General features: G+C 39.4%; 1 protein-coding gene across 1 annotated transcript in view; it reads left to right on the top strand.

The window, feature by feature from the left end:
- Positions 1–16435, top strand: part of ABCA13 (ATP binding cassette subfamily A member 13) — a 513939-nt gene that overhangs the window by 21365 nt on the left and 476139 nt on the right. The window contains exons 2-3 of the mRNA XM_077997982.1: positions 432–525; positions 6234–6357. Of these exons, the coding sequence (XP_077854108.1) occupies positions 432–525; positions 6234–6357 (218 nt within the window). The remainder of the gene's footprint in view (positions 1–431; positions 526–6233; positions 6358–16435) is intronic.

The raw sequence follows: 16435 nt of genomic DNA, 5'->3' as shown, positions 1-16435 counted from the left end.
TGCATAAAAAGAAGGAAAATGAGAAGTGGATGCTACCACCAAAGCCAGCAAAATTACTATTTGGGTGAAAAAGTCAGAAACGTTAAAGAAATTAGAAAAATAAAAATAGTTGCTATGTTGAAGTATGGGAAATATGGGTGAAGTTATTTATTTCTTTAATTTCTCTAATGTCATAAGTTCTGCAATAAATAAAAATATACAGAAAAAGGAAAGAAGCAAAGCTGGGTCTGATGGGAGAAGAACAAGGAGATGACACAGTCACAGATCTGGGTGCAATGATAAATAAACTAGGCCTTTTCTGTGGGATCCTGTCCCAAATGACTGTTCTGAGACACAAAGCAGGGATTACAATGACCTCCTTCAATAGACGAAAATATTGTAATATTTTATAATTTATTCAAGTGGTATTGTTTTTTAAAAAATTTTTCTAGGTCCTTTTCCTTGCTGAATTCTTCTGGCCTTGTATCCTGTTTATAATTCTGACAGTACTTCGTTTTCAAGAACCTCCCAGATACAGAGACATTTGTAAGTTTTACTTTTTATATACTTTTTGAATTAATCTTTGGAGAAAAAAACTCATAGCACTCTTTCTCGTTTTTTATAAACTCTGAATGCTGAGTAAAACGAATAGATAGGGTTTCATTATGACAATAACAACATATTTGGAGTATATGTCAATAAGCCACAATTTAGGCTTTGTCTTTTAAGAGTGATATTTACACAGGTTCACTCAATCTAGCACACAGATTTATTCTTCCAATTAAAACTGACACAGTTTGGGAATAGGTAAATAGCCATTATAAATATAGAAAGAGTAGAAGAAGTATAAGTGGGAGATGCAGTTCACTGTTTATCAGCATGATACTGATAGTAATGTTGATGGTGATGATGATGGTGGTGAGAAAATAATGATGCTGATGATATGATGATGATGGTGAAGATAGTGATGATGGAGATGATGGTGATGATGATGACAGAAATGATGATGGTGATGATAGTTATAATGGTGATGAAGATAATGATAGTGGTGATGGTGATGATAGAGATGATAGTAATGAAGGTGATGATGATGATGAAGATGATGATAGTGATGATGATGTAGATGATAGTAATGATGGTGATGATGATGGAGATATGATGATGGAGAGGATGATAGTGATGATGGTGATAATACTAGAGATAATAGTAATGATGATTAAGGCGATAGTGATGATGGTGATGACAATAGTGGTGATCTTGATGGTAATAAAGATGATAGTAATAATGATGGAGATGATCAGGAAAATAGTGATGATGGTGATGATGATGAAGATGATGATAGTGATGAGACTGATTATGATGGAGATAATAGTAATGATGGTGATTATGATGGAGATGACAGTGATGATGGTGATGATAATGGAGATGATAGTGATGATGGTGATGATAATGGAGATGATAGCAATGATGGTGGTGATGATGATAATGGAGATGATGGTGGAGGTAATGATGATTGTGATGATGATTACAATGGAGATGATAATAGTGATATGGTGTTGTTGGTGATGATAGTGATGATGGTGTTGTTGGTGATGATAGTGAAGGTAATGATGGAAATGATGATGATGGTGATGATAGTGATTACTATGATGATATTAACAGTTGTGATGGTGATGCTCTGATACACTATTACTGGTAACTTCCTGTGCCTCAGGAAAGTGGTCAGATGAACCATTTTGTTTATCTGCGTTGAAACCTTAACAAAATCACTCCTTGAGAAATAATGGCCTGCTTTGTCTCTATCAGGCTATACCATTTGTATGTATAATGTGGTTGACACTGTAATCATTACATCAGTGAGGGATTATTAAGTGTGGGATTTACCAAAATAGTGTGTCAGTTATATTTAGGTTTTACACATATTAGGACCATTCCTATCAGTTTGTCTTTGTTGTTTGGGGATTCTCCTGTGTGTTGCAGAATGGAAAAATGTAAAACCATGTGAGTAAAATAGCATTTAGGAAAAGATAAAAGCTTTTCAGGGTTTCTACTTTATTATTTATTTATTCAATAAATATGTATTGAGCGCCTTTTGTGTTTCAGGCCTTGCTGAGAATAGAATGGTGGACAAGGCATTTTCCCTCCCTTTACAGAGCTCATTGTAGGGCCAGACTATTACAATGCAGTGGGAAAATTGCCATGATGGGATTTTACACAGGGAGCCGTGTGAGCACACAGGAGGGATGGCCAATCCATTCTAAGGAAAGGCATCTGAGGCAATGTGCAACTTTGTGAGAACAAGGGAGTGCAGAGGAGAAATTGTTTAGGCAGGGCAGACAGCATGGACAAAAGCCTAAAGTGCAACCAAAAAAGGCAGAGATATGGCTGGAGAAGTGAGCAGGGTCAAATAAAGGGCTTTGTATGATGTTGAGGATGGTGAACTCTCAAAGAACATGAAGGAGCCATTGGAAGGTTTCAGGCAAGGTCATAATAAAATGAGCATTTAGGGGTCACATTCTGGATACTGGAAAAGGTTGAATTAGGGGTGGGTGGAAAGCAACACTACAGAAGGCAAGATCAACTTGTGGAGCTCTGGAGTAACCAGGCAAGAGATGGTTGTGCCCTGAAGCAGGGGGAAGAGGCCAGATTTAATGGACATGAAGGAGGTAAGATGGGCAGAAACAACTGTCTGGATGCATGAGGACAGGGAGGTCTTTGACTGGAACAGTTGAGTGGAGAGTGCACTCCCACCAAACTGACAGGGCACAGGACGTGTAGGGGATTTGGGGAGCTGTGCTCAGCATGACCATCTTGAGTCTGAGGGACTCTTGAGATTGTCAGGGTGAGCCACCTAATCAATCAGATTATGAATTTGGAATCACATAGATGAGGACACCTAAGAAGGAGAAACTTCCAGAATATAGGCCTCAGGAAGAGCGCATTCAAGGGATAAACAGAGGAGACAATAAGCAGCAACCAGAGTGCTGGAAGGCAAACAGAGATTTGGAGTCTGCCTGGGAAGCATTGAAAGAAGGAGGCATGGCAGAGTGACAGGTGCTATTGCTGTGTGCTGCAGGAGTAGATAAAGGCTGACAAGTTCTCCAGGGCAGTTCACTGGAGGGATAGGATGAGGAGGGCCAGGCTGCAACAGCCTGAAGAGCAAAGTGGGTGAGAAAAGGAAAGGTAAGTGATTAAAAAAAAAAAAAAACAAAAAAAAAAAACAAAAAAAAAAAAACCAGGAGTACTATGCAGGAGAAATGGGCAAAACAGGGCAAAAAAAGCTTGCATGCAACCAGAGGATAACATGGTATCAAGACTGATAAGAAGCCTCAAAATGATAGTGGCTAATGCAAAATTGTGAATGATTTAGTTGTAAATGATAGAGAGCACTAAGTCTGCCATCCAGTGTGGTACTAGCTCAGTCCTGCCCTATGGAAAGAGCAGCTTATGATGTTCCTTATCCTCAAAGTTTCCATCCATCCCTTAAACATTCATCAAGCTCTTGCTTTGTATCAGGAGTGCAGTCCAACAAAGACGTGGCCCAAAGAAACACTGGAAATATTTCCCAGAGGTATGCAGATGAGCTTTCCTACAGAAGGGAAGGCTTTGTCAGAGTCTCAAAGGGGCTCAGGAGTCAAAAGTGATCAAGGACTGCAAGTTGAAGCTCCATCAAGCCCCCCATCAGCTCTGTGGGGATGAGCATGGCGTGCAACCTTTGTGAACCTCTTCTCTATAAAGACAGCAAATTTCTCCTGGCTCCCAGGGCTGCTGTGAGGGCTTGGAGAGAAAGCCGGTCAGGAGCATGCACTCAGCACCAGGCCTGGCATGGAGATGATTTAAAAAATGCCCATCCCCCTCCCTCATGCTTCCCACTGTTTTGGGGTGACCTGATGTTACCATGCCAGGTCTTTAATCTTGGAGAGAAAATGTGTCCAGGGCTGAAGTCATCGGTTTCTGACCCATTGAGCACTCTCTGTGGGGCCATCATTCCTGATGTGTTCCTGGAGAGAGAGATGGGACACAGAAGCCATGCCAAGGAAATGCACTCTCTGGGCACTGTTGCTGACCCCTGAAGTCACCACTGTGTGGAAGATGTTCTGTGTCTGTCCTGTTACAGGAAGAGCTGGCCCCATTCTTATGCTGTGACTGAGAAGGACCTTAGGAAAGGTGATGTGGGTTTTACAATTTTAGAATGAAGCCAAAGACTGCATATATGAGTATTTTCACTAAGAATAAATAATCTTCCAAAGTTAAGATTATTTGCATAGTAAAATGAAATTTCCTGTTAAGTACCTTGAGAGATTAAAGCTTGAGAAGTTTTATGTATATGTCTGTCCCAGTAAAATTCTGTTTGTGCTGTTGAAGTTAGGCTTGTGATCACCTATGGTGTGGGCAGGCTGCACATGCAGGTGGACAGGCACAAGCCCAGGGCGCTGCTGCTTCCTCGAGCTACATATGAATGTGAAAACAGCTGCCAGGGCAGCGCTGCCTTTGTGTTCTCACTTTCAGGGACTGGAAAAGAGAAAAACAAGAAGCGGTCAGGGACCCTGGGGAGACCTAGGAAAGTGCTCCAGGTTTCAGACTGGCCCTGGCAATCCCGGGGTGCTGGACAGGCATCTCCGTTCCAGGCCTGCTCCTGGAGGTAGTGAGGTGCAGTAGAATGAATATTTGACCTGGAGTCATTCTTGGGTTTGTGTATGATTTGGGGAAAGACACACTTGTGATTCTCAGCATCCTCATTGTAAAACATGTTTTTAATTGTATTCCATGAGATGTCCAAGACGTTCACACCTGTTTACTTGTATTACAAGGTGGCCCAAAGATACAAAGCCAAATGTTTAGTCTTGGAGATACACTGTATCCCAAACTAGCATCCTCAAATTCTCTGATCCACTGAACACCTCACTGTGGTGACTTCCATTCCTGATGTGTTCCTCAGAAAAACAGGACACAGAAATTATGCTAGGGAAATACACCTTTTATTGCTAGCTGGGATATAACTCCAAATCCTTTTATGGTATATTATTCTAGAGCACTGAGCCATGTGTCTGCTAATAACTCCATTTGTCCCCTTAGCTAAAAACCTATTCATGTATTTTTCAATTCATTCATTTAGTGAGTGTCTTCTATGTGACAGGCATTGTGCTGAATGCTGGGCATAGGGAGTCTCTAAGTCCTGGATTGTCTCCCTGACCAAATTAGATGTGAGCAGTAAGGCTGTCAGCAGGGTTTCATGAGCTACATCGTATTAGATTATGATGGTTATTGTAGCTTTCCTTTTCTTTTTTTCTTTCTTTCTTTTTTTTTTTTTTTTTTGAGACGGAATTTTGCTCTTATCGCCCATGCTGGGGTGCAATGGCACGATCTCGGCTTACCGCAACCTGTGCCTCCTGGGTTCAAGTGGTTCTCCTGCCTCAGCCTCCTGAGTAGCTGGGATTAGAGGCACCTGCCACCACACCCAGCTAATTTTTGTATTTTTTTTTTAGTAGAGATGGGATTTCAACACACTGGCCAGGCTGGTCTCAAACCCCTGACCTCAGGTGATCTGCCCACCTCGGCCTCCCAAAGTGCTGGGATTACAGGTGTGAGCCACCATACCCGGCTGGTAATCGCAAGTTTCAAGTTGTTGCAGCCATCAGCATCCTCACTACTCCCACTCTCCTGGTGGTGTGAAGGAAGGATATGGTTGGGGATGTGTAAACAGCGTGTTATCCACAGAGGTGACTATTTTCTAGTGACGTCTGTCCTGAAAAGTCCTATTCCGTGTAGAAAGACTTTTTTTTTTGTATTACACAATATTTAACAACTATATTTAAGCATTCAGAATTCAACTGGCATTAAGCTTGAAGTTTTTGCTAAAACTAAAAACTCCTACATTTTTATATGAGATGGGAAGAAGCATCCTTTTTATTCTTCCTGCTCACAGCTTGTTCATAGAGAGCCGTGTCTGGAAGCTTGGCTGTGCATCAGAGGTATTTCCACTCAGTGAATGGGGAATCTCGTGAATCCTGTAGCTATGGCTGCTCAGAGCCATTCTGCCTTGAAACATGAGTATTGACCCTGGAAGAAAGGTGTTAGATATAAAGATGTTTCATTTTGTTTGATTTTTTTTTTGTCTGAGTTCTTAGATCTCCTTTAAATTAACAGCAAGGTTAATAATATAATAATATATTATATTACAATTTCAACTCAACAGGAATTCCATGTCTGGTAGCAGGTATATGGACTTATTTCTTCTTTGCATCTATTTCTAGGTTATTTGCAGCCCCGAGATCTGCCCAGCCGTGGTGTTATCCCCTTTGTTCAAAGCCTTCTTTGTAACACTGGATCAAGGTGCAGGAACTTCAGCTATGAAGGGTCGATGGAGCATCATTTTCGGTAAGAGAAGCACAAAGATCTTTTTCAAAAATCTCAGAAAGCTGACACGTAGGACAGGCTTCTGCTTTTTGTAAAGCCTCAATAATTTGGGATAGGTCAGAGATCATGAGAAGTATAGAAATTAAAGTTTTATTAAATTCAGAGTCACATAATTCTGGCTCCAACTAACGGTTAGCTTCCAGCAGGAGATCTTTCCACTGCCACCTGCAGGACTCACAGGGTAATAACTGATTAGCAAATGCTATTTGCATGTGATAATTTGTTTTCTGTAGGTTAAAATTATGACTTCAAAATTACTTGTCTAGCCAACTTTTCATTTTAGTGCCACATGCCCCTAGAACAATTATTTTTTGAGCTACCTACTGGGTTTTTTCTACTGTGCTATTAGTTGACCAGAATCCTGTCCCTAGCTGACAGCAAATAAAAACTGGGCAGTACTGCTTTATTTGTCATAAACCACCTAAATGGACTACAGGACAGGTAAGTTGCTTTCTCTGAGTCTCTGAATGCTAAGCTATGCAACTGACACTGTAGTTGGCCTTAAAACTCAAGAAGAGAAGGAGAAGAAGAGACGAAGTGAGGGAGTTTCACTTGGGGGATCCTGAATTCCCTGGAAACTTATCCCAGGTGAAGTTAGGAAGGGAAGCAAGTGACTAGTTGATTATGAGAGTTTGCATTAACAGGTATGAATGATCTGAGTTTTATTTAATCTGTATTTACTAATATTAAATAATCTAAGATGTTTAAATGTAAAGCAAATGTTGACATATATGATCTTTATCCTCCACCTTTAAAGTTACAAGAGGAAAATTAAAAGTTTCCAGATAATTTTCGGCACATCAGGTACAATATTTATAAATGGTGTTGTTTTAGTTCATTTGGGCTGCTATAATGAATACCATAAACTGTGTGGCTTATAAGAAATAAATATTTATTTCTCATAGTTTTGGAGGCTGGGAGGTCCAAGATCAAGGTGCCAGCTGATCTGGTATCTGGTGAGAACCCTTTCCATAATAAATGACACCTTCCAGCCGTGTTCTCACATAATGGAAGGGATGAGGCAGCTCTCCAGGGTCTCTTTAATAAGGGCACTAACCCTATTCATGAAGGCTCTGTCCTCATGATCTAATCACCTCCCCTATATCATCTTAGGGGTTACGTTTCAACATAAAAAGTTGGGCATGGGAGATGCCAACTTTCAGACCATAGTAGGTGCTTACTTTTTCTGAGACAAATCATATAGAAATATGATATAAAGAGGCTAATTTGAAAATACTGCAAAGTCATAACCCTGAAAAGTTCAATGGCCTTTTCTTGAATGTGTGGAGAAGGGAAATATACAAAACTGTTTTTCTTGGAAGCATTAAAAGAGCTTGAGACTTAGCAGAGTCTTTATTTCAAGTCTTCTTACCTCTCTTCCTTACTTGGAATGGGAAGTTTAAATGATGTTGAAGTGGAAAGGATACGATTTTGAGGCTAAACAATACTGGCTCTGTTACCTTTGGTTCTGTGAATCTGTGCAAATTAATTAACCTCTCTGAATCTGTTCACTCACTTTAAGTTTTGTGAATGTTAAAAACAAATACAGAAAACATCTAGCACAATGCACGGCACAGAGGCATTCAACCAATGGGAGTTAATAATAACAAATTCTTATTACTGTGGCTGTAACTATTATAAAAATACTACTTGAAGCCCAGGCGTGGTGGCTCACACCTGTAATCCCAGCACTTTGGGAGGCTGAGGCGGGCAGATCGCCTGAGACAAGGAGTTCAAGACCAGCCTGGCCAACATAGTGAAACCCTGTCTCTACTAAAAATATGAAAAAATTAGCCAATGTGGTGGCGGGTGCCTGTAATCCCAGCTATTGGGGAGACTGAGGCAGGAGAATTGCTTGAACCCAGGGGGAGGTCACCGTGAGCCAAGATCGTGTCACTGCACTCTAGCCTGGGTGACAGAGTGAGACTCAGTCTGAAACAAACAAAAAACCCAAAATTACTTGATACCAGGAAGTAATCTACCTTTGTTTTCTTTGTGTTTTTCCACGTCAACATCCTCACTTCAATGTGCAGAAATTCAGGGATTATAAAAGCAACCTGGTGAGATTCTTCACCTAACATTCTGAGAGTGGTAGTCAGGTGAATAGTTCACCAGCATTGCAAAGCCTTTAACTTTGAGAACCAAGAATGAAATTCCCCACTTTGTCTAGTAGCGCCCAAGGAAGAGGTATAAGAAATACAAAATAAAATAGGGAAAGGAAATTTTTAGGAGTAAGGAAAGAGGGGAGAGGGAGAAAGGAGACAAGGAAGAGTGAAGCATGCTGTCAATAGACCTGGCTACTCGACTAAGTAGATTTCATGTGTTTTCATATTGGAGCAACTGTGGATTCAACTAAAGTTCAAACCCATAAATAAAGACTCATTCCTGATTATTTTGTGGTAATTGTCTCGGTTTAAAAACACCTGAAAGCAGCTGGGTGCAGTGGCTCACGCCTGTAGTCGCAGTGCTTTGGGTGGCCAAGGTGGGCGGATCACGAGGTCAGGAGTGTGACACAACCCTGGCCAACACAGTGAAACCTCATCTTTACTATAAATACAAAAATTAGCTGGGCGTGGTGGCGGGCGCCTGTAGTCCGAGCTACTCACCAGGCTGAGGCAGGAGAATTGCTTGAACATGGGAGGCAGAGGCTGCAGCAAGCCGAGTTTGCGCCACTGCACTCCAGCCTGGGCAACAGAATGAGAATCTGTCTCCAAAAAACCCCACAAAAACAACAAACAAACAAACAAAAACCAAAGATACAAAAACAAAAACAAAAAAATCTGAAAGCAAGTGTCACAGCTAATTTAGTTCGTAAGTTTCTGTGACCTTTCTAATTCCTTAGGTAAGTTCACTTTGGACAGAAATCCCAGGTACCATCTGATGTAATTTATGATTAGGAAAATCAGCTCCTCATTCCTGCTTTTGTTGGGGGGTTTCCCCTTCATTTTAACAAGAGGATTTCAGAAACATGAAGCACTGCAGGAAACAGAACTGGATATTCTTGCGAGTGTTAGTGGTCACTCCTATTTTGTTTAGTTCAAAATGCTTTGTAATGCTAATATGCCGTCTAAACCCGCCCCTCACTTCCCTTTCACTGTCTGACTACCTTCGGGAGGCTGATCGCCACACCCATGTCGGGGCACGCCCACCCTTGGTCTACAGCACCCGGTGCCTTGCCTTCTCGGCTTTGGTTGGGGGACCTTTCATTTGCAGTTTCTTGAAACGTTTCCAGTCATTTCCTACTGGTCTCATTTGGTGGTCATCAATATTTTTATTTTTTTGTCCATTCTCAAACATGCCCAGATACCCAGAGGATCATGTGACCCTCTCTGCCTCTTTTGCAACAACCATACTGCCTGGTTCCTACCCTTACTTGATTATCACCTGCTGCCGCCTCCCCTCAGCTTCTCAGTTTGCTTTTCACTCTCTTTACGCTCTTTTTTTTTTTTTTTTTTTTTTTGAGACGGAGTTTTGCTCTTGTTGCCCACGCTGGAGTGCAATGACGCGATCTCGGCTCACCGCAACCTCCGCCTCCTAGACTTTGTTTGTTGTTGAGACAGAGTCTGGCTCTCTGCTGCCCAGCACTGCAACCTCTGCCTCCCGGGTTCAAGCGATTCTCCTGCCTCATCCTCCTGATTAGCTGGGACTACATTGCCCAGACCAATATCCTGGAGTGTTTCCCCAATGTTTTATTCTATTAGTTTCATAGTTTCAGGTCTTAGATTTAAGTCTTTAATCAATTTTGATTTTTTTTTTTTTTAATGTGGCAAGAGATAGGGGTTTAGTTTCATTCTGCATATGGATATCCACTTTTCTCAGCAGCGTTTATTGAAGAGACTTTCTTTCCTCATTGAATGTTCTTGGAGCCTTTGTAAAAAATAAGGACTGTAATGTGTGGATTTATTTCTGGGTTCTCTGTTCTGTTCCATTGATCTATGTGTCTGTTTTCATGACAATACCATGCTGACTTGGTTACTAAAGTTTTGTAGTATATTTTGAAGTCAGGTAATGTGATGCCACCAGCTTTGCTCTTTTTGCTCAGGATTGCTTTGGCTATTTTAGGTCTTTGTAGTGGCATATAAATTTTAGGATTTTAAAAAATGGTTTTTTCCCCCCTATTTCTATGAAGAACATCTTTGGTATTTTCATAGCGATTGTATTGAATCTGCGGATTGCTTTGGGGAGGATGGACATTTTAACAATATTGATTCTTCCAATCCATGAACATGGAGCATCTTTCTAATTTTTGTGTGTCCTCTTCAATTTCTTTCATCAGGGTTTTATAGTTTTCATTGCAAGGATTTTTTTACTTCTTTGGTTAGGTTTATTCCTAGGTATGTTATTTTATTGGTAGCTATTATAAACGAGATTGCTTTCTTGGTCTCTTTTTCACATTGTTCACTGTTAGTGTATATAAATGCTATTGATTTTTCTTTGTTAATTTTGTATCCTTCAACTTTACTGAATTTGTTTATCGGTCCTAATAGTTTCTTGGTGGAGTCTTTAGGTTTTTCTCAATATGAGATCATGTCATATGCAAACAAGGATAATTTGACTTCTTCCTTTCCAATTTGGATGTCCTTTATTTCTTTCTGTTGCTGGATTGTTCTGACTGGGACTTCCAGTATTATGTTGCATAAAAGTAGTGAAAGTGGGCATTCTTGTTCCAAATCTTAAAGAAAAGATCTTCAGTTTTCCCCGATTCAGTATGATAGTAACAGTGATTTTGTCATATAAGGTGTTTATTGTGCTTGACTGTATTCCTTCTATATCCAGTTTTTTGAGAGTTTGTATCATAAAGGAATGTTGAATTTTATCTAATGCTTTTTGAATGTCTATTGATATGATTGTATAGTCTTTGTCTTTTGTGTTTTGATGTGATGTATCACATTGATTAATTTGCATATGTTAAATCACTCTTGTGACCTTGGGATGGATGAATTCCACTTGGTCATAATAAATGATCTTTTAAATGTAATATTAAATTCGATTTTGTCAGTATTTTGTTGAGAATTTTTGCATCTATGTTCATCAGAAGTATTGGCCCCTAGTTTTCTTTTTTGTTACTTTTTGTGTGGATGTCTAGTTTTGGTATCAGGGTAATACTGGCACTGCAGAACGAGTTTGACAGTATTCCTTCCTCTTCAACCTTTTGGATTAGTTTGAGTAGGATTGGTATTAATTCTTGTTTAAATGGTAAAATTCAGCAGTGAAGCCATTGTTTGGGTCCTGAGCTTTTCTTTGAAGGGAGAATGTTTATTACTGCTCTCTTATTACCTGGTAGTGGTTTATTCAAGTTTTGGATTTCTTTATGGTTCAATCTTGGTATGTTGCAAGTATCTAGGAATTTATTATTTTTTTCTCAGTTTTTCAATTGAAGAGAACACACAAAAAATATAAAGATATTCTATGTCCATGGATTGGAAGAATCAAAATTAATAAAATGTCCATACTCCCGGCATGAACCTGGGAGACAGAGCTTGCAGTGAACCGAGATTGTGCCACTGCACTCCAGCCAGGGTGACAGAGCAAGACTCTGCTCCAATGATTCTTTGTTGCTTTTCTGTTTGAATGATCTGTTCAATGCAAAATATGGGGTGTCAAAGTCTCCAGCTGTTATTATATTGAGATCTGTCTCTCTCTTTAGCTCTGTTAATATTTGCTTTTTATATATGGATGCTCCAGAGTTGGGTGCATTTATATTATTTTATTTATATTATTATATTTATATTACATTTCCCTGTCTGACAGGTCACATATCTCTGTCACTCCAGGATTGGTCACTGATGACTTATTTAGTTTGGTGAGGTTGTGTTTTTCTGGATGTTGTTGATGCTTGTGGATGTTCATTAATGGCTGAGCATTGAAGAGTTAGGCATTTATTCCAATCTTTGTAGTCTGGGCTTGTTTGTACTCATCCTTCTTGAGAGGACTTTCCAAGAATTCAAAGAGGAATAAATGTTGTGACCTAAGCCTGTGGTCACTGCAGCTGTTTCAGCACTAGCTGCTTCATTCCTAAGCCCAAGAATACTGCAACTCTTGGAGGCTCCCAGGTAATCAGCCTTGTTGGACTTAGGGAAGTTAAGAGAGCATTCTCTGGGTTACCAGTTGAAGTCTCTTGCTCTCTTCCTTCTGTTTCCCGTAATCAGAAGGAGTATCTTTCCACACAGGGCTGTTTGGAATTGGGGGAGGGGTGATGCAGGCACTCCCATGGCACCATGTTGGATCACAACTGAAGCTCATGTTCTTCCTGACCAGTACAGTACTGGGGCTTACCTGAGACCCATGGCCACTACTTCCTGGCTGCTGCTGATGTTCATTCAAGGTTCAAGGTCACCTTACTCAGCAGGAAGCCAATCCTGCTGGGACTGAGTCCATCCCATCAGGGCAGCAGATTCTCATCTGGCCTAGATGTGTTTAGAAATGCCATTGGGAAGAAAAGGCCTGGAATCAGGGGCTTCAGAAATCTGCCTATTACTTTATTTTACAGTGGCTGAACTGGTATTCAGCTTGCAAGACAAAGTCCTCTGTAATATTCCTTCTCTCTTCCTCAAGCAGAAGTCTTTCCCCAAGCTCCACTGCCTGGAGTTGGGGAGGGTTGATGTAAGCACTCTTATGGCTACTACAGCTGGTATTGCATCGGCACTGCAATTCCCCTGCCTTCAAAACCAGTAGAATACCAGGGCTTATCTAAGGACTGCAGTTTTTGTGGCCTGACTGCCACTCAAATTTATTTGGGATCCCAAACCACTTTATCAGCCTGTAGTGAGGTCAGCCAGGACTTGGATACCTCTTGCTGGGGCACAGGATTCTCATCTGGCTCAGGGCTGGTCTAAATGCTCCCTCTGTGGGCACCAGTAGAATTCTGCCTTTTTTTGCATTCTATTGTGACAGGGCAGCACTGACTTTCAGTACAAAGATTCACACTCAGTTTGCTCTCCCTCCCTCAAGCACACAGAATCTTTCTCCATGCTGCACTGCCTGGGATTGAGTGAGAAGAGGTAGGCAACACAAGACCGTCCTAACTTCTTCAAGGCCTCTTTCCATCTTAAATGTTATGAACATTAAAAAAATAAATGTGTGGACAAATATTTTAATTTTCCTTGGGTTAATACCTAGGAGTAGAATTCTTGGGATAAATGTTTAGTGTATGTTTAGCTATACAATATATGTCCAGGCTATTTGCCAAGGTGTTGTGCAATTTTATACACCCAACATCAATACATAAGAATTCCAGTTGTTCCACATTCTTGTTAACGCTTGTTATTATGTTGTTCTCTTTAATTTTAGCCTCTATACTGTTGTATTGTGCTTTCTAATTGTAATTTTAATTTACATTTTCTTCATCAGAAATGATGTTAAGCATCTTTTTATATGTTTATTGGCCATTTCAATATTTTTTTGAGGAAAGTGTTCGAATATTTTATACAATTGATTTTTTATTTTTAGTTTTATTGAATTCTTAGAGTTTTTTTTACATATGCTGGTCACAAGTCTTTAATCATATGTATGCATATTATACATGTATTGTAAATATTATTTTCTAATTTATGCTCCGTCTTTTGAAGAGCAGGGATTATTTATTTTGATAAAATATAATTATCATTTTTTCTATTTTGATTTGTGCTTTTTGTGTTTTTTTTAACAAAGAAATATTTGCCTAATATTTTTGAAGATCATTCAGAATTTTTCCTGTATTTTCTTTTAATAATTTTAGCTTTTGTTTACAGGTACAATTTATTTTCAGTTTATTTCTTTCTATGGTGTGAGGTAACTTTTGAGGTGTATCTTTTTAAGTATGTATATACAATTCTAGTAGCATTTGTTGAAAAAACTATTCTATTTCATTAAAATACATTGGGACCTTTGTTTAAAATCAATTGATTTGTTAATAGTATGAAGGACTGTTTTTGGACTCTCAGATCTGTAGGTTTAGTTTCACAACATCACAATATAGCAAGTATTGCAATAAAGTGAGTCACATACATTTTTTAGTTTTTCATTGCATATAAAATTTATGTTTATATTGTAGTCTATTAAGTGTGCAATAGCATTGTCTAAAAAATGTACACACCTTAATTAAAAGAACACTTTATTGCTAAAAAATGCTCATGATCATCTGAGCCAATCTTTTTCCTGGTGAAGATCTTGTTTTGTTGCTGATGACTGCTGACTGATCAAGGTGGTGGTTGCTGGAGATGGAAGTGGCTGTGGCTATTTCTTTAAGCAAGACAGAAATGAAGTTTACTGCATCATTGACTATTTCTTTCATGAAATATTTCTCTGTAGCATGTGATGCTGTTTTATAGCATTTACTTACAGTGGGACTTCTTTCAAAATGAGAGTCAATCTTCTGAAACTCTGTCACTGACTTACCAACTAATTTTATGTAATATTCTAAATCCTTTGTTATCATTGCAATAATGTCCACAGCATCTTCACCAGAAGTAGATTCCATCTCAAGAAACCACTTTACTTGCTTATCCATAAGAAGCAACTCCTCATTCATTAGTTTTATTATGAGATTGCAACAATTCTGTCACATTTTAAGGCTCCACTTCTAATAGTAGTTCTTTTGCTATTTCCATCACATCTGCAGTTACTTCCTCCACTGAAGTCTGGAACCCACTCAAAATCATCCATACATTTGAATCACTATCTATGACTCTATAGCTTTATGAAATGCATTTCTTAAATAATAAGATTTGAAATTTGAAGTTACTTCTTTCTCCACGTGCTGCAGACTGGATGTTTGTTAGCAGGCATGAAAACATTAATCTCCTTGTACATCTTCATTGGAGCTCTTGGATGACTGGCTGCATGATCAATGAACAGTAATATTTTGAAAACATTTTTTTTCTGAGCAGTAGGTTTTGACAGTGAGTTTAAGATATTCAGTAAAATATGCTGTAAACAGAGGTGCTGTCATCTAAGCTTTGGTGTTCCATTTATAGAGCACAGATACAGTTGATTTAGCATAATTCTTAAGGGCCCTAGGATTTTTGGAATGGTAAATAAACATTGGCTTCAACTGAAGGTCACCAGCTGTATTAGTCCCTAACAAGAGAGTCAGCCTGTCCATTGAAACTTTGAAGGCAGGCATTGACTTCTCTCTAGTTAATGAAAGTCCTAGATAACATCTTCCAATGCAAGGCTGTTTCATGTGCACTGAAAATTTGTTGTTTAGTGTAGACACTTACACCAATTATTTTAGTTAGATCTTCTGGAAAACTTGCTTCAGCTTCTTTATCAATGCTTACATCTTCACTTTGCACTTTTATGTAAGGGAGATGGTTTATTTCCTGAACCCTCATGAACCAACCTCTGCTAGCTTCAAACTTTTCTTCTGCAGCTTCCTCACCTCTCTCAGGCTTCATAGAACTCGAGAGAATTAGGACCATTCTCTGGATTAGACTTTGGCTTAAGGAAATGTTGTGGCTGATTTCATCTATCCAGACCTCTAAAACTTTTTCCATATCACTTTCTTATCATTTGTGTTTTCACTGGAGTGGCACTTTTAATTTTCTTTAAGAACCTTTTCTTTGCATTCACAACTTCATTAAGTGTTAGTGAATTGCATTTATTAACTGCTTGGTGAAAGAGTCCTAGCTTTCAGCCTATCTCAGCTTTTAACATGCCTTCCTCACCGAACTTAATCATTCCTAATAATTAATAAACACGGGAGGCGGAGGTTGCAGGGAGCTGAGATTGTGTCACTGCACTCCAGCCTGGGCGACAAGAGTGAGACTCTGTCTCTAATAATAATAATAATAATAATAATAATAATAATAATTCTACCTTCTGATTTAAAGTGACAGACATGTGGCTCTTCCTTTCACTTGAACAATTAGAGGTCATTGTAGGGTTATTCATTAGCCTAATTTCAATATCATCGTGTCTCAGGGAACAGGAAGGCCCGAGGAGAGAAGAGAGATGAGGGAATGGTCAATCAGTGGAGCAGTCAGAATACACCCAAAATTTATTGATGGAGTTCTCCATCTTATATAGGCATGGTTTGTGGCAACTCCAAGCAATTATG

The sequence above is a fragment of the Macaca mulatta genome, chromosome 3, assembly GCF_049350105.2.
Source record: "Macaca mulatta isolate MMU2019108-1 chromosome 3, T2T-MMU8v2.0, whole genome shotgun sequence".
In the NCBI taxonomy this organism is placed as follows: domain Eukaryota; kingdom Metazoa; phylum Chordata; class Mammalia; order Primates; family Cercopithecidae; genus Macaca; species Macaca mulatta.
Note: the sequence above shows the minus strand (reverse complement) of the source record. Positions and strands in the feature narration are given on the sequence as shown.